This window comes from Suricata suricatta, chromosome 9 (genome assembly GCF_006229205.1).
Source record: "Suricata suricatta isolate VVHF042 chromosome 9, meerkat_22Aug2017_6uvM2_HiC, whole genome shotgun sequence".
Lineage (NCBI taxonomy): Eukaryota > Metazoa > Chordata > Mammalia > Carnivora > Herpestidae > Suricata > Suricata suricatta.
In genome coordinates, this window is record NC_043708.1 from 99,642,685 (window position 1) to 99,666,322 (window position 23,638).

Genomic DNA, 23,638 nt, shown 5'->3' on the forward strand with positions numbered 1-23,638 from the left:
AACAAAGAAAATTACTTGACCAAAAGCAGATTAATATGTCCAGGTGGAAAATAATTTTTATACGGAAGTCATCCTCACAAGAGTGAAATTTTCAAAGTAGATTCTCATTTTAAATTTCTTTAAATAAACAGGGGAATCTTTACTTACTTGAACTGTAATACTTTACTGTACTCATTAAATCTTGTTATGACACTCACATCAATGAAAGGTTTGGGCTCTAAAAGGAAAAAAGAAAACAAGAAAAAAAATCAAGCTTTCTACTAGATCAAAAAATAGGGAGGGGTGGGTGCCTGGGTGACTCAGTCAGTTAAGTGTCCAACTTCAGCTCAGGTCATGATTTCGTGGTTTGGAAGTTCAAGCCCCACAGTGGAGTTCAAGCCCCACACTGGGCTCTGTGCTGGCAGCTCAGAGTTTGGAGCCTGCCTCGAGTCCTGTGTTTCCCCATCTGTCTGTCCCTCCCCTGCTTGTGCTCTCTTGGTCTGTCTCTCAAAAATAAATAAACATTTTTTAAAAATTTGTCTTTCAAAAGGCCATTTAACTATTAAAATAGACTGTCTCCCCTTTTTTTTTTTTTTTTTTTTTTTACCTGAATCCAAAGCAATAGATTTTGGAGGAGCCACAGGATGAAATACAACAGGAAACATTGTACCTGGTAACTGACTATCAACCTAAAAAAAAAAAAAAAGAAGAACAAGAAGAAAGAAAGAAAACTAACTCAGCAAGATTTGAAATACTGTAAACTTTTAGTTTTGGAGATAATATTATAGAAGATGCAGCTAATTTCATCATAATTATGTATCTGCATTGTGTATGTAGTGCTAATAGAAGTTTAACTTTAAATTTAAAATTCTTGGGGCACCTGGGTGGCTCAGTTGGTTAAGCGGCTGACTTGGGCTCAGGTCATGATCTCATGGTTTGTGGGTTTGAGTCCCGCATTGGGCTCTGTTTTGACAGCTCTGAGCCTGGAGTTTGCTTCAGATTCTGTGTCTCCCTCTCTCTCTGCCCCTCCCCAACTCATGCTCTGTTTCTCTTTGTCTCAATAATAAAGAAAAAAACATTAAAAAAAATTTTTTTAATTTAAAGTTCTTATATGTCTCAGCAAAAGCAACCTTTTACATAAAGGACTATTACATATACTCATAACTGCATTAACACTGTGCAGCATACTCTAAATCAAAATATTTGTGCCTATGGATGTCAGATTTCAATAGCTTATAATTTAAGTAAAATGTAAGTGGAGGCTGGATATGAAATTAGAGAGGTAGAAAGAATAAAAAATAAAAGTGTCCTAAATCATATTTAGTAGCTAAAGGAAGAGAGTGAACAAGGCAAGATGAGAGCAAGCAAGCAAGAAGACAAAAGCATTCTTCAATAAAGCCCAGCTCAGCCCTATGTAGAATGACAAAAGAAAATCTTATTTTGGGGTCCCCTAACAAAATCAAAGGAATATTTTAAAAAATAACAATTTCAGTGCAAGAAAACACTCTTGCAGACTGATAAAATTAAATCAGTCTCAAGAGTCACAATGTCTCTGGACGTGGATGCTAAGTATGGAGAATCCACAGGATACATGGGAGAAGGAGAATAAACATACAAACAGAAAGCAAAATACTATTTACAACATATGCTAGAGACTTGCAGAAAAAATTTTAGCTCAAGTTTCCCAAAGTGATTAGATGTATTTGTTGAACTGAAAATGACAATGTTACCTGAAGCCAACACAACCTGGCCCTTAAACTTCGCTGGTGAGGAGACTGCTTAAATTCAATCTGAATCCCTGATAAAAAATCTCGCTTTATTGGGCACTGAACAGGGAAGCGCATTTCCATGGGCACTTTATCAAAATTGACCTGGAAAAAAAGCACATGTGCTTATGAAGACTTGATATTAGCAGTGTAGCCCATTTTAAATATCCCTTTACTCACAATCTGAAAGGGGATAGCACTTTAATCTCTATGGCTCACCAAAAGATCTGCCCTAAGGGCATCTACAGTTGGGATCTTCGAAGCGGAATCATTACTTTTCCACCGAAGTTATAAAGAAAACAAGTGGGGAAATTTTCTTATATAAACTGTAGTTAAAGGAAATAAACCATGCTTTATATTGTTTAAAAACCTCAATAGTAATGAATAAAGGTAACTCTTAAATTCTGTTTTAGCAAAGTTAAACAATGAAAAGTCAATAGCTTATTTAGGTCTGCCAGTTTGTTTTCATTTGCACATGGCCAGCATTTATGGGGATGAGGGTAGGGTGGGGAGCATATCTAGTGATCAAGGCAAACCCAGCCATTAGATATCAAAGACAAAGAGTAACCAAAACTGTGTGACTGACCGAGAGCAAATGAGAAATTGCAGTTAAACTTCTGGGATCTTCTTGGAGCAAAAGTGACCCTCCGCTGCCATACTAGCCTGCATACAGTATACCTATATTTGTGACATCAACCCACGTCCAATAATCATTCACATTAATGAATTTAATTGAACAGGTTTTCCATAGGTTTTTCATTAATGAAATATATAATTTAGCACAGACTTTATTTACCAATTACACTGGTATCATTCAAGATGCAACAAAAAGTTCCAGTAAGCAATATTAATTTCTGAACAATCTTACTGAAAACACGTTCCATGAAACTGTATTGTAAACAGAAGAACTTATAGAAATACTGAGGAGAAACATATTTAAATGTTTCACAGTATATGAATTAATAATGTATTTTAATTTAAAATGTACTAATGAATATTAGTAATGCCAATCCTACCAATAAATGAGTTTATTTACTAATAAATAGTTTCCACACACACATTTTTACTTGGACAGTAAATTTTCCTTACTATCCACCAACAAAATACATATATATAAACCAAACCAAAAAATTTTGGTATACCTCAAAATTATTATCTAGTTTAATCCATCCATGGTCTCTGGATGCTTGGTATTTTTTATAGGACTGTTCCAGCACCATTATCTGCTTTTGACTAAAAGGCTTCCATTTCTGTTTTGGTTTCATCTCCCAAACAACACCAGAACTAAAACAATTGACAAATAAAATTAAATTAGAAGTACATATTAGGTTGCCTAGAATTGTTATTCAACTTCAAATTATTATAACTATCAATCTCTAATGAAAATTATTTTCATATGAGATATTTTTTTAACACCAAAATATACCTGCGGTAGAAAAGTACATGAAGAAAACAGGCAGGAGAAAATGTTATTCTATCACTGACATCAATCAATCAAAGGACTTGCAAACTTTTTTGGTAAGGAGCCATATAGTAAGTATTTTAGGCTTTGTGGCCGAGATAAAATTGAGGTTATTATGTAAGTAATTAAATAATGAGAGAGAAAAAAACTTCCACAAAATTTTCTGATGAAATTCAAAATATAAAAACTGAAGTTTCTTTTAAAAAAAACACAAGTCTATTAATGAGAAAAAAGGTTTTACATTTTTATAGCTTGTTTTTTGAGGCTTAATGGACATAAAACATTAATTTCAGATGTACAAAATAATGATTTGATATTTGCATAAAATGTGAAAGGATCATCACAATAAATCTAGTTAGTACTGGTCACCATACATACTTACAAAAAAATTTTTTTTATATTTCTTTCTCAGGGGTGACAACATTTCACTTAATTAGGGCTCAAAGTCAGTATTCATAGAGGCAAATTCTTTAGTCACTTCAAACTCAGCACTGGCTACCTGAATACACAACAACTCAGCAGTATTAGTAATATCTGGTGACTCAAGAGCCAAAGAAAATCAGCCAAAATCATTTGTCTTAATTTAATTGACTACTGACATTGTTCTAAATGTCCTCAATTGTTCAAACAACTGTTCTTCCAAAATGGTAACAGTCCTAAGTTTACCTACTCTGGACACATTTCTTCAGCTGTTACATTCAGATAACTCAATTAACTCACCACTAGTAATAGATATTCCTTGCCTGGCTAATAAATGAATCATTCAAAAACTAACTTTGGTTGCACCCTCAGTTTGGTTTTTTATTTTTGTGAAGAAATTATGCTAAGAGAGAAATCAGTCAGCTAAAGACAAAAACTAAATGATTTCACTCATCTGTGGAATTTAAGAAACAAAACAGATGAATGTGGGGGAGGGGGAAAGAAAAGAGAGGGAAGCAAATCCTAAGAGGCTTTTAAGGAGAAAGAACAAACAGGACTGCTGTAGGCAGGAGGGTGGAGGGATGGGACAGATGGGTGATAGGTACTAAGGAGGGTACTTGTGATGAGCACTGGGTGTTATACGTAAGTGATGAATCACTAAATTCTACTCCTAAAACCAATATTATACTGTATGTTAACTAACTAGAATTTAAATAAAAACTTGAAGTCAAAAATAAATAAATATATACATACAGACATACATACATGAAATTTTGCTGTGATGAGAGATTTTGTCTTAAATTTTCTAATCTTTCTGGCCATTTCTTTCCTGTGAGGTAGGCATATTGCAATATGTGCTTAGTTTGGAAATGTCACTATATATTCTTTGACCACAGGTATAGGGTCATTACATAATAAAAATAATGCTTTGCCATTTCATTCAATAACTCTGCCCCATAAGAGAGACAGTCAAAGTCCACTTTTCTCTACTTCTTTTGACATGATGAGTAATTAGTAATAAAAAATAAATAAAAGTTGCCGTGGAACTATATGGTGGCACTCATATGCTCTTATTTATCCTCTGTTGTGTGCTGTAAGCTGCAGTGCAAAAGCAGCCATAGGCATGTCCAGGAATAAGCGAGGCTGTGTTCTAATAAAACTTTACTTATGGCAACAAACTTTGAATTTCATATCATTTTCATGGGTTACAAAATACTATTTTTCTTTCAATTATTTCCAACCATTTAAATTGTAAAAAAATTCTTACACCAAGGTCTAGTAAAACAAAACAAAACAAAACACCAGGCCATCAGCTAGATTTGGCTAATAGGCCATACTTGGCTGATCCCTGAATAGAGAATACTGTTTGCATAATGATAAAATAAAAGCCCGTAACATTTTAGTTTACATAGCTTGTTGATATTAATCAGTGATACTGTTAACAATGTCTTCACTGTATCATGTATTAGGGAACACCAGTCAATGAAGGTAATGAATAAAATATCTAATATATATTATAAAAATCCGACATTGATTCATGATAAAAATTCTTTAACAAATCAGGAAGAGAGAACTTCCTCAACTTGATAAAGAACATCTACAAAAAACCTTAACATCATACTTAGTGATGAAAAACTAGATGCTTTCTCACTAAGATCAGGAACAAAGCAGGAATGTCTACTCTCACCACCCCTTCCTATTCAACACTGAAAAATCTTAGATAATGAAATTAAGTCAAGAAAATAAAAGGCACACAGATTAGTAAAGAAGAAATAAAGCTTTGTTCTCAGAAGACATGAATATCTATGTAAAAAATCCCAAAGACTCAACCAAAAAATTCCTGCAACTAATACAAAGTTAATACTCAAAAGTCAATTGTTTTCTTATGTATCAGCAATGAACAATTGAAATTTGAAATTAAAAACACACAAATCTTTACATTAGCACCAAAGAAATGAAATACTTAGGTATAAACAAAATTGAACAAATTTGTGCAAAGTCTGTATGAGGAAAACTATAAACGTTTGATGAAAGAAATCAAAGATCTGAATAAATAAAAAAATCTCAGGGCGCCTGGGTGGCTCAGTCAGTTAAGCCTCCGACTAGGGCTCAGGTCAGATCTCACGTTCGTGGGTTCAAGCCCCGCGTCAGACTCTGTGCTGACAGCTCAGAGCCTGGAGCCTGCTTCCGGTTCTGTGTCTCCTTCTCTCTCTGCCCCTCCCCCTCTCATGGTCTTTCTCTCTCTGTATCAAAAATAAAACATTTAAAAAAAAAATCTCTGAACATGGATATGAAGATTCAATAATGTCAAGACATCAGTTCTTTGCAAGTTGATCTGTAACTTCAATGCAAATCCCAACCAAAGTCCCAGCTAACTGAAAAACTACTTCTAAAGTAAAGTAATGTAAAGGCAAAAGACTCAAATAGCGAACACAATAGTGAAGAAGAAAAAAGCTGGAGGATGGACCTCAAGATAACCACAAAACTACCGACATCAGACAGTGTGGTGTGGATGAAAGAATTGACAGACCAAGAAAACAGAAGGTCCAGAAATAGACCCAAACAAATACAGTCAGCTGATTTTTGAAAAGGAGCAAAAGCAATTCAATGGAAAAAGGAGAATCTTTTCAACAAATAGTGACAAAACTGGACATCCAAATGCAAAAAAAAAAAAAATCAATCTAGACACAGAGCTTACACATTTCACAAAAACTAATGCAAAGTGTATACAAACCTAAACATCAAACACAAAACTATAAAATCCAGAAAATAACATAGGAGAAAAGTTAAGTAACTTTGCATTTGGTGATGACTTTTAAGATATAACACTGAAAGCACAACTCATCAAAGAAAGAATTCATGTTGGGCCTCTTCCTAATGAAAGACACTGTTAAAAGAATGAAAAGACAGGCAGAAACGGGGAGAAAATATAGGCAAAACACGTATGTGATAAAAGGCTTGTATCCAAAATATACGAGGAACTCTTAAAATTCACGAATAAGACCATGAAAAATTTTTAAATTGGCCGAAGACCTGAATTTCACCAGAGAAGATATTCTGATGGCAAACAAGCATTTGAAAAGATGCTCGACAGCATACACAATTAGCAAACTGCACATTAAAACAACAACGATGTATCACTACATCCTATTAAAATGGTCAAAATCCAGAACACGGGTAATACCAAATGCTGGCCTGAGCATGGAGCAACACATGCTCATTCATTCATTCCTAGTGGAAATGCAAAAGTGCAGCCAGTCTGCAAGACAATTTGGCAACTGCTCACAAAACTAAATATAATCCTACCATATAATCCAGCAATCATGCACCTTGATACTTAAAGGAGTTAAAAACTTATGTCCTCACAAAACCTGCCTATGAGTGTTTATAGAAGCTCCATTCACAAATGCCAAAAGTTGGATTCAACCAAGATATATTTCAATAGGTGAGTAAACTGTCGTACATCCAAATATGGGATATTATTCAGTGATTTTAAAAAATGAGTTATCAAGCCACAAAAAGACATGAAGAAACAAAACAAAAAAACGTTGCTAAATGAAAGAAACCTAACTGAAAAGCCTATGTACTGTATGATTCCAGTGATATAACATTCTGGAAAAGGCTAAAAAGACCAGTGGTCTCCAGAGATTCAGGGGGAGGGAGAAAGGATGAAGAGGTGGTGCACAAGGAATTTTTACAGTAGTGACACTAATGACATATATGTGTTACTCGTTTGCCAAAACCCATAGAATTACAACACAAAGAGCAAACTCTAAACAACACCAAAACTGGACTTTAAGTAATAATAATGTATAAACATTAGTTTATCCATAGCAAAAAAAAATGCACCATGCCATTTTAAGATGTTAATAATAGGGGAAAGGCAGACGGTATATAGGAATTCTGTATAGTCAATATTTCCGTACACCTAAAACTATTCAAAAGAATAAAAGTCTATTTTTTAAAATTACATAACTGATTTACTTTTCCTCAGTACATATCCCCTCTGAATGTGTATTAAATGTGTAGTATATCATAACAAAGATATTTTAGGTGAATTTTTAAAAGTCCGTATAGATAAAGGCCAATGTGACAAAATATAGTAATGTATATAATATTAAACTAAAAAGAAGATCTATCAAAAAACAGCAGTGTAAAAATTGAATTTATATGACTTGAAAATGATTTTTTATATTAGGTTAAAATACTACACAATACTGGAATATAATCAAGAGACTATATTACTCATGCATATATAAATATGTTAATATTATATTAGTGGTATATATAACATGTATAGAACCTTAATCTGTCAGATGTTGTGTAAAATGCATTAAAACATGATCTCTTAATTTTTACTTAATTTTTTACTTCACTAAACACACGATTATTGATAGATGCTATGATGGTGTTACATGGTAACATGTTAACTATTCCACCCATCAGCCTCCAAGAAAAAAAATGAGTCTTTTACCAAAGTTGGTGCAATTTAAAAATTCAAACTAAATTCAAATATTTTTCTTATATGGATACAAGCAGAGTCAGAGAAAATAACTGGTTCTATCACTATTAAAAAGGTGTAAACAATCACCCAATAAAGATTATGTACCCATATCAAAGACTGCCTTCTCTGTGAATTTTTTCCAATTTATCTGACCCATTGTTGTTGGCTTCGCCTAACTCATGCCAATACAGTAGGGGCAAAGACATTATCTTAGTCATCTTTCAATAGTAGGGCCTTTTCAACTAGCAGTGAAAAAGACTGCTCACAAGTTATGCTGAAAGAATATACAGTACATCCAAATTCAGAACATCTGCTTATTCTCATTAAGCTTGATGTTATGAACTCAATGCTTCTGAAAGACTTCTAATGCCTTATCTTCCTTTTTCCATACCTGGTTATCCCAATATATGAAACTTCCTGTTTGTTTTCATTGTTAACCAGTGAAAGCCCAAGACTGTGGAGAGACCAGGTTATTTCATGGTCAGCCTGCTCCATTTCTTCCGCCTGCAGTGCTTTGGAAACCAAGGCAACGTCATCAGTGAAAAGCAACACTCTTTGGCGCCCATCCAGGAATGATACCCAGTGTATCTGTGTATTTGCATCATATGGAAACTGTCCACATTCATCCTGGGGAAAAAAGATTTAATATTAAACCCATAGCAGTAAGTTTTTATTACATAAATTTAAACTACAGTTCCTGAGAACATTTAGTAAAGTCTGGAAAGTGTGACTATAAATTGGAAAACCATCAAAATGACACAAATTAAAGTTATAACCTGTTTTAAAACATAACTCATTGATTTTTTTTCAAACAATAACAAATATTAATAGTGCTTAATCTTTTTGTGCCCTAGGTTTGACTGCTTAAAGGGCACTGGTGCCATAAGCCGCCGACTTGTCTCCAAGATGGAGAACAGAATGCCTCCTGTATTTATTAAAATACAGGTAAAACTAATCTAGTTATTTTTATGTTTTAATAACTTATAGCAATACAAATATTTATATAAATCACACTACTAAAAAATAAATAAATCACACTACTAATAAACAATAAAACTATGGTTTGTACTCAACGTATACGGTCTCACAAAGCCTTGTTGGCTGAGGGTCTCATATACCACTTAAAAATAGATTTGATTTGGTCAGTGTTTTCAGAGACTGAAATAATGATTCCCCTTCATTCTGACCTTAACATAAATATAACAGTTCATGTCAACAAGTGGTACAAGTACTTACTATGTGCTTTTTATCTCATGCTTTCTTGGAAAAAAAAAAAGCAAATGAATAAAGGATTTGCCAAAAGCATAGGAATAGTTGAGTTTGTTGCTGTTTATAATATATCAACTTTTTAAAAATTATAGTATAGGTGACACAGGATGTTTCATTAATTTTAGGCATACAACATAATGATTCAACAACTTCTATATGTTATCCTATGCTCATCACAAGCATAGTTACTATCACCACTCAATGCATTGAAATACCATTGACTCTATTCCCTATGCTGTACCTGTCAGTCCCGTGACTTACTCATTCCATAAATGGAAGCCTGTACCTCCCATTCCTCTTCAGCCATTTCACCCACTGCCACTGCTCCCTGCCCACTTCAACCTCTGGCAAACACCAGTATGTTCTCTATATTGATAGGTCTGTTTTTTATTTTTTTTTTAAGTTTATCTATTTTTGAGAGAGAGAATGAGAGTGGGAGAGGGACAGAGAAAGAGGGAGACACAGAGTCTGAAGCAGGCTCCAGACTCCGAGGTATCAGCACAGAGCCCAACGCAGGGCTTGAACCCATGAACCGTGAGATCATGACCTGAACCGAAGTCAAATGCTTAACTGACTGAGCAATCCAGACATGCCTATTGTTTGTTTTTTAGATTCCAGTGTAAGTGAAATCATATAGTTGTTTGTCTTTCTCTGTCTAACTTAATTTCACATTGCATAATACCCTCAAGGTTCTTTCATGTTGTCACTAATGGCAAGAACTCATTATTTTTAAGGCTGATATATATATGCATATATGTATATCCCATTCTGTTCGTCTAAATCTCTCATTGGGAGGTGTCTGAGTGGTTCAGTAGTTATGTGTCAGACTCTTGGTTTCAACTCAGGTCATGATCTCAGTTCTTGAGATCCAGTCCTGAACCAGCCCCACCAAGGGCTATAGGGCTCAATGAAACCTGCTTGGGATTCTCTCTCTCTCTGCCCCTCCTCTGCTCATGTGCATGTGCATGTATTTTCTCTCTCTCTCTCAAAATAAACTTTAAAAAAATTAAAAAAAAATTTTTTTAATCTCTCAGTGGACTCAAGCCAGGAAACTTAAGAATAGGTAAATCTGCAAGGCATTCTTTTATATAATTTTATATATAAAAATAATCTTATGAATGTACAAGATTTTATACAGATTTAAAATAATGCCTTGCAGATTTATAACAACAATTCTTGGCAAATATATGACCTATGCTGTCAGGGTTTAAAATAGTTACATCATTATATATTGGCATCATCCAAGCCCAACGACGGGACAAGGACAGGACACCATTTACTGATGTACACAGGTTGTTCTGTAGATCTAAGCTAGTATAAATAATGCTGCAGTAAACATAGGGGTGAATATGCCTTCTCAAATTAGTGTTTTATTTTCTTTGTGTAATACCCAGAAGTGAAAAAATTGGATCTGGTGGTGCTTCTATTTGTAGTTTTTTTGAGGAACCTCCATACTGATTTCCACAGTGGCTACACCAATTTGTAGTTCCACCAAAAGTGCATAAGGATTCTTTTTTCCTCCACATCTTTGCCAACATACTACTTTTAAAATTCTATTGCTTTTAACATATGTCAAAGTAGCCAATTCAGTTTTAAAATTCTAATATGCAATCAAATTTTGCAAACGTTTCTGAGATATCTATTAACAAGGAGACTTTTCTCTGTAAAGTACAAAATTTGATATGTATCTTGTTTCAATCTTACTCTAGTCATATTTATTTTTCATCTATTTGGTGTGTTAAAAATTAAATGAGGTGTGTTAAAATATCCTCTGGTAACTGTTTTGGTCAACTTCCAGCATTTTTAGTTTTATATTTTTGATATGATGTTATTCCTTGCATGAAAGTTTATGGCTACCATGCCTTCTTTGCCATATCATCATATTCTACTTAAAGGTTTTTGCTTTGAAGTACAGTTGTTCAGAAATTAAAATCAACAACTTTGCTTTCTTTTTCCTTCTGTTTGCCTGCTATTTCTTTACTGCCTCTTCATGCTTACAACTTACAACTCCTTAGCTTTCCCTCTTTTACTCTAAAGGTAAAATTTTCTTTAAGTTCATTTTCTCAATTGTTTTAAAATTCTTTTATCAATGATTTAGAGCTATAAATTGACAGTTTAAAAAAGCAAAATCATTAATCTGTTTCTCTAATTAAAATTTAAGATTAAATGCTGTATTTATAGTATGAGAATATATTCCACCTCTCTACTCCACTTTCACTTCATTTTGTTGTCTCTCTTTATTTTGCCATCCATTCTTCTATTTCATAGCTGCCATCACTTCATAACTTAATTGAGGATGTGAGGAAATTTTCTTGTGGTCCTCTAGTAGTAAAAAAACTTCCAGAAGTATAATCACCCTCTTATTCTACAGAATAATGCTACGTTTTCCCTCCCGGACTGTTTTTTTCATAAACCCTATTTTGTTGGGTTTTTTTCCCTGTTCATTCATACTTAATAAGGAAAGATCTGTTCAGACCTAATGTTTACCAATAACGAAGGGATTTTCTTTGAACTCCCTCTTCATGTCCACTGGAGCCTGAGTGGAACTCCCTTCTCAAATCAGCTTAGCAGACAAGGAAATGAGCGACTGCCTTGCTTCCAACTCAGTTTCCAGAATCTGGCAGATTATGTGCTGACTGAGGCACAATTATCTATTTTTCCTACTGCCTGGTTCTCTAACACCAAACAGAAGAGAAACATTAAAAACCACAATCCCCATATATACCATTCCCAGATGCTTTCTGAATGTGCCTCCTACACAAACCTGAATCCTCTCCTCCAGAAGGTCCTTCCACATTCTCTCTAGTGCCTATATACTACCTCTGGGCATGGTAGTTGTTGAGCAGCATTAAAGGTGAAGAGAGGAGGAATAACACCAGTATAGCACAGAAACCTCTGATAGAGCCCCCATGCCTCTGAGCCAGGGAGCTCAGAGTATCAGGGAATTGAAGCTTCAGTACTACTCATAAACCTTGAGTTTCACTCTTATAAAAAGTAAAGCGCACAAGCAACCAGTAGAGCTCCATCAAACTGTCATGAAGAAAATTACTGCAAGAGTCTTGTAACAGAGGAACTATCATTCTGGTTTTTCAAAAGTAGGTGAGTCTTTATTTCTTTTATGGGTATTTCAGAGGGAATATGGCAGAGGATAATTCAGTCACTGTTGGCCAATTACCATTTTAAAGCAAAAGTCAAGAAAGCTTTTCTAACAACTGGTATTATCAGACAAGAGTAGGACACTGAATGAACTTGTCATGATAGAATATATTACTATAGAAACTAGATCTTCTATATCACTAATACAGGAGCCAGTTCCTACATTACAGAAAGGCTGGTACATGAATTCTTAAGACCTTCCCAAAGTCTAAGGGTCTAAGAATAACATACTTGATTAAATTAGCTGTCTGTTGTTTCCATAAATATTTCATTAAATTTCTCATACAGGATACTTTGCATACTATCAGAATCCTTTATTTAAAACATACGGCCTTGGGGCGCCTGAGTGGCTCGGTCAGTTAGGTGTCCCACTCTCCATTGCAGCTCAGGTTATGAGCTCAGAGTTGTGAGATTGAGCCCCACCCACGTTGGGCTCTGTGCTGAGTGTGGAGCCTGCTTGGGATTCTCTCTTTCCTTCTCTCTCTCTCTCAAAATAAATAGACATTTTAAAAAAAAAATTTAAAAAATGTCATATGGCCTTGATTGGGAAAACATGCCTAAAAATCTCACAGCCAACAGTGGTATGCATATGCTCAAAATGAAACTGTTTTCACTTAGCTTTAAAGTTGCTTTTTTAAAAAAAAATAATAAAAGGCATACTAGAAGGTACTTTACTGGTCTTTACTGGGCAAGAGGAAGTAGGCCTAGTTTTTAAATTGCAAATTCATTAGTTTGACTAATCTAAAATACTGGTATGAACTACTTGCAATCTAAAGTCCAAAAGCAACTTATTTTGGAAATTCCAATTCACCTCTCACTCAGTAAGGACAAAGAGAACTGTGTGAAGCTAGCTTGTGTGCTTCCTTTGCCATCAGGCAGCTCATACAGCCCATTCACATCACACGATACCTTTAGCAGACTGTGCTCCCCAGTATTTGCTGCGTACGTCCACGTAAGTTGTCTGGTACCAGTAGGATCTGCCCAGGCAAAAAGTCGAGCTTGTCCTGGCAGCAAGCACATTTCCTCCTGTGACCCGCTGAAACACAACCACCAGAGGGAAGATTAAGATATTCAAGCCTTGAGGAGATACCCAGACCTGTGGTTTCCAGTGTTGGGACTGGCACAAAAATCTTATAAAATTGCTTTTGTTAATAAACAGAACTCTGCCTAAAAAGAAGTACCCTAAAATGTCCAATAAACTAACAGTTTTGAAGCTTGGGGGAATGGAATACTGCCTTTCTGAAGCTGCAGCACACTCCAAAGGGATCCATGCAATAAAATAGCAATGTAAGTCATTAAGGTAAACAGATTGGTACATCAGAGTTCACCTGTAGAAAAAAAGCTATAAACAATAAACAAAAAAGCAGCAGAACTTCACTCAGTGCTTAAATGTAAGTTGTTAAAATCACATGGAATTAGATAAGAAACATGTCTCAGGAAAAAAGAAATTAGGTCCATACTGTTGCTAATCAAAGTATGATTTGTGGATGATAAGCAACATCAACATGACCTGGAGCTTGCTGAAAATGCGAAGTCTTGGGCCTCGCCTAAAACCTACTAAATCAGAATGTATATTTTAGCAATATTTAAACAAAATTTATCATTAAACTTTAAGAAGCATTAGTCCATATTACAAAAAACTTTCCAGAGAACTAAAAAGAAAAAAAAATTAACCCAATTAGGTTTCAATCCCGTTCTGTGCTTTTAAATCTCTCAGTGTCGGGGGACTGAGTGGCTCAGTTTAAGTGTCAGACTCCTGGTTTCAGCTCAAGTCGTGATCTCACGGTCCTTGAGATCCGGCCCTGATCCTGATCTTCACAGAGGGCTGTAGGGCTCGAAGGAGCCTGCTTGAGACTCTCTCTCTTTGTCCCTGCCCCTTTCCTGCTTGTGTGCACATGTATGTGTTTTTCCCCTCTCTCAAAATAAATAAACTTAAAAAAATTTTTTTTAATTTAAAAAAATCTCTCGGTGGAATTAAGACAGGAGAGTTAAGAACAGGTAAATCTGCAAGACATTATTTTATATAAAATAATTCTACATATAAAAATAACCTTATGTATGCACAAGATTTTATACATATATAAAATGCCTTGGCAAATAAATAATATATATTGTCAGAGTTTAAAACTATCTGTTACATCATTATATAATGGCATCATCCAAGTCATATGACAGGACAAGCGAGAACAAAATTCTTAACATCCCATACTTCTATTGTCCTTTCATTCAAGCTACCGCCTCTATTGGGAACAAAAACAAACAAACAACAACAAAAATAAAGCATTACCAGATTACAAAAGAATAATAGTGCCCAATGAGGTTCACATTTCGTTATATGCAATTTTGAAATTTTAAAAGCTTTTATTCGTTTGGGTATCAAAAGTCACTTGGCTAGGAAACCTGAACTGAATTGATGTGAGACTATTAATTTTTATTTAGCCTCGTCGGCATGAATAGTCATAAGTTCTGCTGCAGGAATACTAATGTATTGGGCTACAGAGAACCGCTCCACACCTGCTGAGGGTATTATGATAAACAGTATGTGTTCCAAGTTATCTTTCTATAACCAGAAAACATGTGCAATGTGAAACTCATCTACCACCCAAACTGTTTCCTAGAAAGGACTGTGGGCCAGTAAAAAGCAAATAAGATTTTCCATGAAGCTTTCTTTCCATACCTCTGTTTGTATGTGAGGACATCCTGTGGTGCATGGTTTATTATTAGAGCAGGTGCAGATCCTTCATGGTAATCAGAAAACGTTATGACAGTTGAGTGCTCAGCAGTGTTTACATCCACCAAGATACCTCCATTCTATTGTAGAAAAAAAATTTGAGGTATTGTTTTAACTTGCAGTGACATCTGGAATTTCAATAAGTTATAGAGACATGAAAAGTTTGTCTTCTTCTATTCCTACTAAACAGCACACTGGCTCTCTGATCTCTTACAAATACATGTATAGCATTAGATATATATCACCACCTTCAAATAATTACCAATAGATTTTAGAGCATGTTTCAATAAAATATTTTAAAGCAAATCTTAAAAACCAAAGACGTTTTATCATAAAACATAAAAACATACCAGCTCTTCTAAGCTCAATAATGTGCCGTTATCCTGTCGGTTATAAAAAAATGGTTTGGAGGATCCTTCACAGCCCACCACTCTGACACAAAGTTTGCCTGACAAATTCTCAGGCCAAAAAGGAAGGCACTAAAAATACAAAAGTTAGTATCAGTCTTAAATAATACTGTGGTATAAATAAGTCAATGGCTACTTAAGTTTTTAATTCTAATCTGACCATGATACAATTATTTCTATGTTTCTTAAAATATTTCCTCCACATCTCACGCTAAAACTATTGACAATATAAGGACTATTTATGAAACCAAAGAAACTCCATCAGAAGAATATAGATTTATTAGTCTTTATGTATTTATGGAATAATCACAATCGAGAACTGAAGAATTTACTGATTAAGAATGACTCAAATATCTTGAATATTTAAAACCTATAATCTTAACAACATTTGATTTTGTACATATCCCATTTTAACTGCTTTATGCACTATGAATTCTTTCACGGTGTATCTTTTCCTAGATAAGCTAGAAAGACAATTGAAGTCAGTGAAAAGACTACTACAGACCTTGCTGGAAGTCCTGACATTATCTTCCTGTTTGATCTTAATCGAATCATACACCTCATAGAGCCTTATCTGTAAAACTGAGGTTTTAGTTCCCAACATAAAACCAAATGCCCCTCTGTTATACAACAGTAAGTGAATTCTATTTCTGAATAAAAATTATATTGTTATCAAACCCCCATCAATGATAATGAGCACTTATTTGTTGCCAAGTCTACAGAAATCATTCTTTTTTTTTTAATGTTTTATTTATTTTTGAGACAGTGAAAGAGAGAGAGCGAGACAGTGTGAGCAGGGGAGAGTCAGAGAGAGAGGGAGACAGAATCTGAAGCAGGCTCCAGGGTCTGAGCTAGACATCAGCAAAGAACCTGACGCGGGGCTCGAACCCACAACTGTGAGATCATGACCTGAGCTGAAGCCAGATGCTCAAATGAGCCACCCGGGCGCCCCTGCAGAAATCATTCTAAGTGACATGGAAAGCTCATGTCTCTCAGAGCTCTAAATTTGTTTGCATTATAACTAGAATCCTTTCTTTTAAGCTTCTTGCTAAGTTTTTAAATATATATATATAATTTTGTTTTTGAGATGTACAGAAGAATGGTTCTATCCTTAAGGTCAACTGGTTTGGTTGAAAACTCACATAAATTCAAGCACTAATGCTCATCTTGGCACCTGTCCTCTTCTATGCTCTTTCCCTCACTCTCTTCACCTCCTAAAATCTTATTGAGCCTGTAAAGTTTAGTTCAAATCTCACGCCTTCTGTGAAACAATCCCTTTTAATCTTGGCCACAATGATCGTGACTTCAAAGACTTCAACAATCTTAGAAAAGTATGGGATTTAACTTCCTTCTTGGTAAAGTGAAGGGGTTGAATTTTAGCAAAATTTTCAAGGAAACTTGAAATTTTACAGAAATTCTACAACCACCTATAACTTAGCATATACTATCTTTTTTTTCCCCCATGTGTTAATTTATATGAGTCTTAAGCCCTCCAACAGCATTATATACTTCTTGAATACAGAGGCATTATCCTGACTAGTGAGACAATTCATAGTACATTACGTATATGTACTTTTTGCAATACACATCCATGTTCTACACATACAGGAAGAACAAGAGACTGAGTGTCAACCCTCTATCCTAGCTAGTGATAAATATTACCAGTAATTTTCTTCTATTTTTTAAACATTTGTTTATGAAAGAAAAGTCAAAGTTGGCTGTCATGTTTTAAAATACAAATATTGCAGCAAAGTGAGTATAACAAATAAGTACATGCAATTCTTATTTATCTATTATCTATTGGTACATTTCAGAAGCCAGTCACAGTAAAGGAAAATTTTACCTCTGAAGAAGCAATATAGTTCCACTTATTAGTTGGCATGGAGCCATCAGACATAATTTCACCAACTTCTAACTCTAATGATGACTTGTTTGCAATGGTACAAAAGGGAGTCAGAGTAACTATTCGTGTAAGATTAAAGCTGCTCATTTTGATGCTCACACCAACCTGTGTAAAGGAACAAACTTCTTTGAAATGATACACACACTCCATTCACACAGATTTCTTAAGATGTTTTAAAATGACACTTGTAAATAAAGTAACTACTAAGCCATATTCAGCTACTGATTATCTTCTCACTAATAAAAATGTTTGGTTCTTTAGTTTGGCTCCAGCAGAAATCAATTCCAGAGATACCAAGGAGTAATTTAACTAATAGTGACTGCCGTAACATATTCAGTTTAGTTGTATTCCTTATTTCTTAACATTCCAAACGTAAATTGTTTTATAACTGGTGTAGAGGGTCAAGTTTTGCTGCTTTATCATCTCTCTGTTAATAAATGAAGATAAAAATTTCAAAGTGGCAATTAGAACAGGTCAACTGACCAGAGAGTACTCAAATTTTCACAGTCAAACCTAAGATTTAAGAAATATCTGTCAGGGAGTAGTGTGGAATGAAGATTCTTGTATACTCTGAATATTAACCAAGTTGTTTACTTGGATGGATTCAACTGTACTGATACTAGTGGCCAAAGAAATTTATAGAGATAACAGTCCTGTACATAATCTAAATTTGAATTCAAATTTCTGCACCTCTTAGAACCTCGCCGATTTACAGAGCTGAAGAAAACGTGCATGAAGTCAAGGGAGAAGATGCCAGCAGAATCTTACCAGGTATTCCATACTGTTGGCAGGACACTTCACACACCCGTAACTTCCCACTGTATCCAATGAAAAACTATTGGACCAAGTGCTAGTTGAAATTTTTAATTGTACCTGTAACAGAGAACACATAACCATCATAGAAGAAACCTAAAAGACTATATTAATTTTGAGGGAAAGATACTATTCTATTAGAAATTTATTTAGTATCAAAGGACACAGAAAAAAATAATCAAAGCCATACTGCCAGTGGGTCAGAGAACCACAGATATTCTAGAGGCCAAAAGATAAAAGCAGAGTTCTGATCTTCCCATTCATCTATGCATTAGTTAGGTGAATTTAAAGATGTATACCAAAGAGACCCTCTGTTGTTTAAAAAGAAAAGCTTAACGTAAAATAATATTTTTCAGTGTTAGACTTAAGATAATGAGCTAACAAATTCTTAAAAGTTTTAAAACATAGAGAATTTATGCCTTTATTACTCAGCAAATGTTAAATGAAAGGCATCATGGTCAGAAGAATGGAGGACCACAGGACAAAGTTCCTGTCTTCAATGAACTCCAACTAAACAGGGAGATGGGAAGCACATACTAATAATTATGATGCAAGACTGAACGGGATTAAGAGCAATCCGAGTAGTACAAAATGCTACCAAGGTGAGAGGGTAGAAAGTTTACTTCTGGCTCGGAGTAAGTTTTATAGAAGCGATGTAACTGTGCTCCTCCATCTACCCACTAGATTATAAAAAACCTGAGGACAGCCACAGGTAAGACATATAGACAGGTAATTACAATGCTAAGGATTAATCAACACTTTGAGATAATCGTTCTTGAAATGTGATCCCTGGACCAGCACCGTTGGCATCACCTGGGAATCTGTTAGAAATGCAATGTTCAGACCCTACTCGGACCTACTGAATCAAATGTTAGGGGCACACCCCAGAAAGCCCTCTAGGTGATTCCAACATATACTGAAATTTGAGAACAACTGCTCTAAGAGAACAGGTATGTAATAACCACCTCCACTTTACAGGTAGAAATCCTTCACACGTGACACCTGAACACAATGACAGCCAAAAGATGAATAGCAGGGAACCAGAAAAGATGTGACATTTTAGGCAGAAACTGTAGCACAAAGGCCTAGCAGTGAGCACTTGGGACAATGTGTGATAAACAATTCCATGATAGGCGTCTACAAAGGAAAGAAGGGACCAGAGCAGAAAAGATGAGGCTTGGGCACTAGGTTTCTTTCTCAAAGGCCTGGTTTAGTGCTTCATACATAGGAGGGCTCAGTTAATATAGGCTAAATCCAACTGCTCCACCTTTTGAAATGCCATTTTATCACAGGTAAACTACATTAAGTCAAGCTTTCTACCTGACACTACTAAAATAACAGAAGTAATTTTTTAAAAACTTTAAAACTGTTTATTTTTTAGAGAGAGAGAGACAGCACAAGTGGGTGAGGGGCAGAGACAGGGAGACACAGAATCTGAAGCAGGCTTCAGGCTCCGTGCTGCCTGCAGAGCCCCATGTAGGCCTCAAACTCACAAACCATGAGATCATGACCTGAGCCGAAGTCAGATGCTTAACCGACTGAGCCACCCAGGTGTCCCCAAACAAAAGCAATTCTCATGGGAATGGAGAAAAGGGCAATTCGGCCTTGGGAAATTCTTGCTAATCCTAACATCTCACTTGATTATGCAATCCTTAAATTCATACTAAGGGCACTAAGCATGGATTGAGGGAAGGCTAATGAATCAAAGACTTCCAAACTAGGAATTTATCTATTTTAACATGTGATATATACCAAAGCACACCTTATTTTTACTAAAAATATTCTTCTTCTTGAAAGAGAATAAAATAATATCCCTGAAATCAGCTGGATGTTTCACGTGAATATCTTCTGCACGATACTGGAGAACCCGAGAAGTCTTGTTGATTAGCCAATAGGGACTAAAAACAGATAGCACCATCCGGCCGTCAATTCGTCTGACATGTACCGACAAGTCAATTGTCATCATTTCTGTGGAGTCAGGAGAAAAACACACAAGAAAGAATTCTGGAAGTGTATTGCATATACGGAAATGTCCATTCCAGTTTCTGCCCTGATATTTCATCAGCACTAATTCCATTACTTCTCCACTGATTCTTGAATGTAGAACATCAGCAGCACTGCCTTCGGCTAGCTCATGAGTTTCTGCTGTTCCCTAAAAGCAAACAAACAAAAACTCAATTTGTTTAGTGATTTTTTAAAACCTCTGCAATAGCAACATCCATATTTTAGGCAAGTACTAATAAATAACCTACCAGATTCAGATGAACTGACAAGACTTCAATGAAGTCCCAGGCGTATACATTATGAATGTTCAATAACCACTAAGAACTAAAAAGAAAAATACTATGTCACAGCCAAAGGCAGAAATTGTCATTTGGCTGTTAGGAGGTGAATGACCATGAACTTCGGAAAAAAAAAAAGTCAGATAGATGCCATGCATCAAAGGATGACTTCAGGAATGTTGGCTGTTGTCCGTGTCATTAATGAGCCACTTAACTGCCCCAGCTTTGCTTCATCCTCTATTCACATGCTAGACCACGTGGTTCCCATATAAATAAAAGAAGGAAAAGTGACAGCAAACTTCTGACAAGCTATCTATGTGATGTGAAATTATTTTTAAAATGAACAATAGCCACAGGCTTCATTTTTGAAAGCTTCTCTTACTTAAATACTATTGAGTTCATTTAATTCATTTTGGTCTTTGCAACTGAGGGGTGGCTCACTGTCAGATAAAGAAAAGAAATGATTTCTAGACTTCTGTATTTTAAAATGTTGTGGCATGTAGAATCTAAAAACATTTATCATATGTTATTACTAAAAATGTTCCCCATTATTTCTTAGACAGACACATAATACTACTGACTTTACAATAAAAACTTTAAAATTAACTTTAGAATAAAGTAAGATGAAGTACTTTCTCAGTGGCTTTTTTCTATCCATTACCTAATGGAATAGAAATTATTAGGGTTCTTAATTCATAGGAGACACAGCAGATCTCAGTGTAAGAGAGCAAGGAGTCAAATTACCTAGGTTCAAGTCCTAGCTCTACAACTGATTAGCTGTGGGATCTTGGACTTGTCACTTAACTCCTCTGTGGCTCAGTTTCTTCATCTGTAAAATAGGTCTAATAATAGTACCTATGTCAGAAGGTTATTTCATGTATTAAATGTGTTAATACAGGTAAAGCACATGGTACAGTGATGCCACATACTAAATGCTATGTCAGTTTTTGCTGTTATATATTATTAAAGCATTAGAATTATGCTATGTAAAATACTCACCTCAACTAAAAACAAAGTAAAAATAAATAGAATTCACTCTGCAATAATAAAGGTCAAAACACACACACACACAAGAAACATACCTCAAGTAAATATCTTAGAGAATATGGGAGAAGGTTCCGCAAAGTGAGGGTAGGATAAAGATGGATAATGTAAGCTGGACCCCAGTCTTCCTCGTGGCTACATATATAGCTTAATTCATCCGGCAAAGCAACTGTACTGACAATGAGAGGTAGGAAGTTGACTTCTACTGATGGACACTGCAGCATGCATCGGACTTCCCTGCTCCTGTGAAGTTCTTCCTTCCAAGAAATGTAAGTGGTGGATTCTTTGTACTGACTCTCTAAGATACCAGCCGGCTGAATAAATAATTGACATCTAGAGAAGAAAGAAAACAGAGTTGGGAAAAAAGCTTTTATCAAGAACATAAGAATCTCACTAAATCTTCTTGGCAACTCTACAAGGTAAATACTAAACCTATTTTTACAGAGGAAGAAAACAAGGCTATGAAAGGTTAAGAAACTTGCCCAAAGTCACATAGTTAACCCAGGGAGGAACTTTCTGGAAAAAAACACAATGTGTAAACAATGACAAGTCAAAAAAATAGTCATTTCAAATATAAAGGCAATCTAATAAAAATAAAATTCAGAAAGGGCCAAAACATCAACTATACAGTAAGAAATTTTCATCTGGTAAATCAGTGATTAAATAAATATATTTCTATAGATCTCTTAAAACTAGCTTTTACACATGTTTAGATTATAAAAATACGTTTTTTCCCCTAGAATATACATCTCAATTCATATTGAAAAATATATTTTATGAACCTTGTAAAAATAGTATTAATTTTCAGGTATTAGTTTCAAGGAGGTAGGTACCTATATGAATCTAAAGGAACATGGAATTCCTCTTCAGGGCTGGCTACTCCAATGGGCTCCAGAAGCTTAACATTCTTAACAGATTTATAGATGATGAATGCAATAGAGAAATGATTTTTAATCTGTTGTATAAAAAAAGACACATAAGTTATTTAAAAACATATAGATGGTCAAAAGAAAAATGTGAGCTACATGTTTGCAGTTACTCTTAGATCTAAGAAGTTTCAAGCCCAGTATTAGAAGATATTTTTATGGATAATTGAAAATTTTTAGGATATTTATGTGCTATAGATGAGAGGCCTGATGTTTATGTGGCAGTTGCAAAGTTCTAGAATATTCACATGTTCTACACTGATGTTCACTGTTAGTGTATAATATGTATTAATCTTTGGTGAAGAGCTCAGCCATATTTTCCCCCACTACAACCTTTTTCCAATGCACCATGTGAAAACAGAAAAGGATAGCAAAGGAAATGAGGAAAATTACTACACCTCTCTTTTCTGGACTAGGCTAGAGCTAACAGCAAACTGAGAGATAACAGTGGCCAAACGTTGAAATCCTTTCATTTCTTTATCTGATGTTCTAAAAAGGAAGAAAATGTTCTTTTGATGACCATATAATGAAACCATATAATGCAAAGAAAAAGAAAAATGGGTAAAGCCTTAAAAGCAGAAGAGATTAAGATGCTAAAATCCTTTTCTGGGGAGATCATTCCAGTATTCCTTCACATATACTTGAAAATACAAGTGATATGCAAAGAGAATGGAATATTATCTTATTTGACAACTACTTAGAATCATTAATACTCCCAGTTCTAAATCTTTAAAGAGGAAAAAAGCTTCATTAATTTTCAACCTAGACCACAACAAAAATGGGCTTTCAAATAACAAGAATGTCTAATCAGACATTTAAAATGAAGACTATTATAAAAGCAAGTTGGATTGGAAATAGCAGCCAGTTCAATCTATTATGTATTTCTGAATAATCAGTATTAATGTTTTATCATATGCCTATATTCAGCTAAATGACGGAATATTTCTTGTTATACTTGAAGGGACACAATTCACTA

The 23,638-nt window shown here is 35.0% G+C and overlaps 1 protein-coding gene across 1 annotated transcript in view; it reads right to left on the bottom strand.

The window, feature by feature from the left end:
* Positions 1–23,638, bottom strand: part of VPS13C (vacuolar protein sorting 13 homolog C) — a 173,026-nt gene that overhangs the window by 22,274 nt on the left and 127,114 nt on the right. The window contains exons 57-69 of the mRNA XM_029952250.1: positions 22,570–22,691; positions 21,775–22,069; positions 20,173–20,562; positions 18,366–18,470; positions 17,538–17,702; positions 15,638–15,766; positions 15,234–15,367; positions 13,466–13,592; positions 8,523–8,758; positions 2,888–3,029; positions 1,710–1,850; positions 587–668; positions 148–217 (exon numbers count right to left, since the gene is read on the bottom strand). Of these exons, the coding sequence (XP_029808110.1) occupies positions 148–217; positions 587–668; positions 1,710–1,850; positions 2,888–3,029; positions 8,523–8,758; positions 13,466–13,592; positions 15,234–15,367; positions 15,638–15,766; positions 17,538–17,702; positions 18,366–18,470; positions 20,173–20,562; positions 21,775–22,069; positions 22,570–22,691 (2,138 nt within the window). The remainder of the gene's footprint in view (positions 1–147; positions 218–586; positions 669–1,709; positions 1,851–2,887; positions 3,030–8,522; positions 8,759–13,465; positions 13,593–15,233; positions 15,368–15,637; positions 15,767–17,537; positions 17,703–18,365; positions 18,471–20,172; positions 20,563–21,774; positions 22,070–22,569; positions 22,692–23,638) is intronic.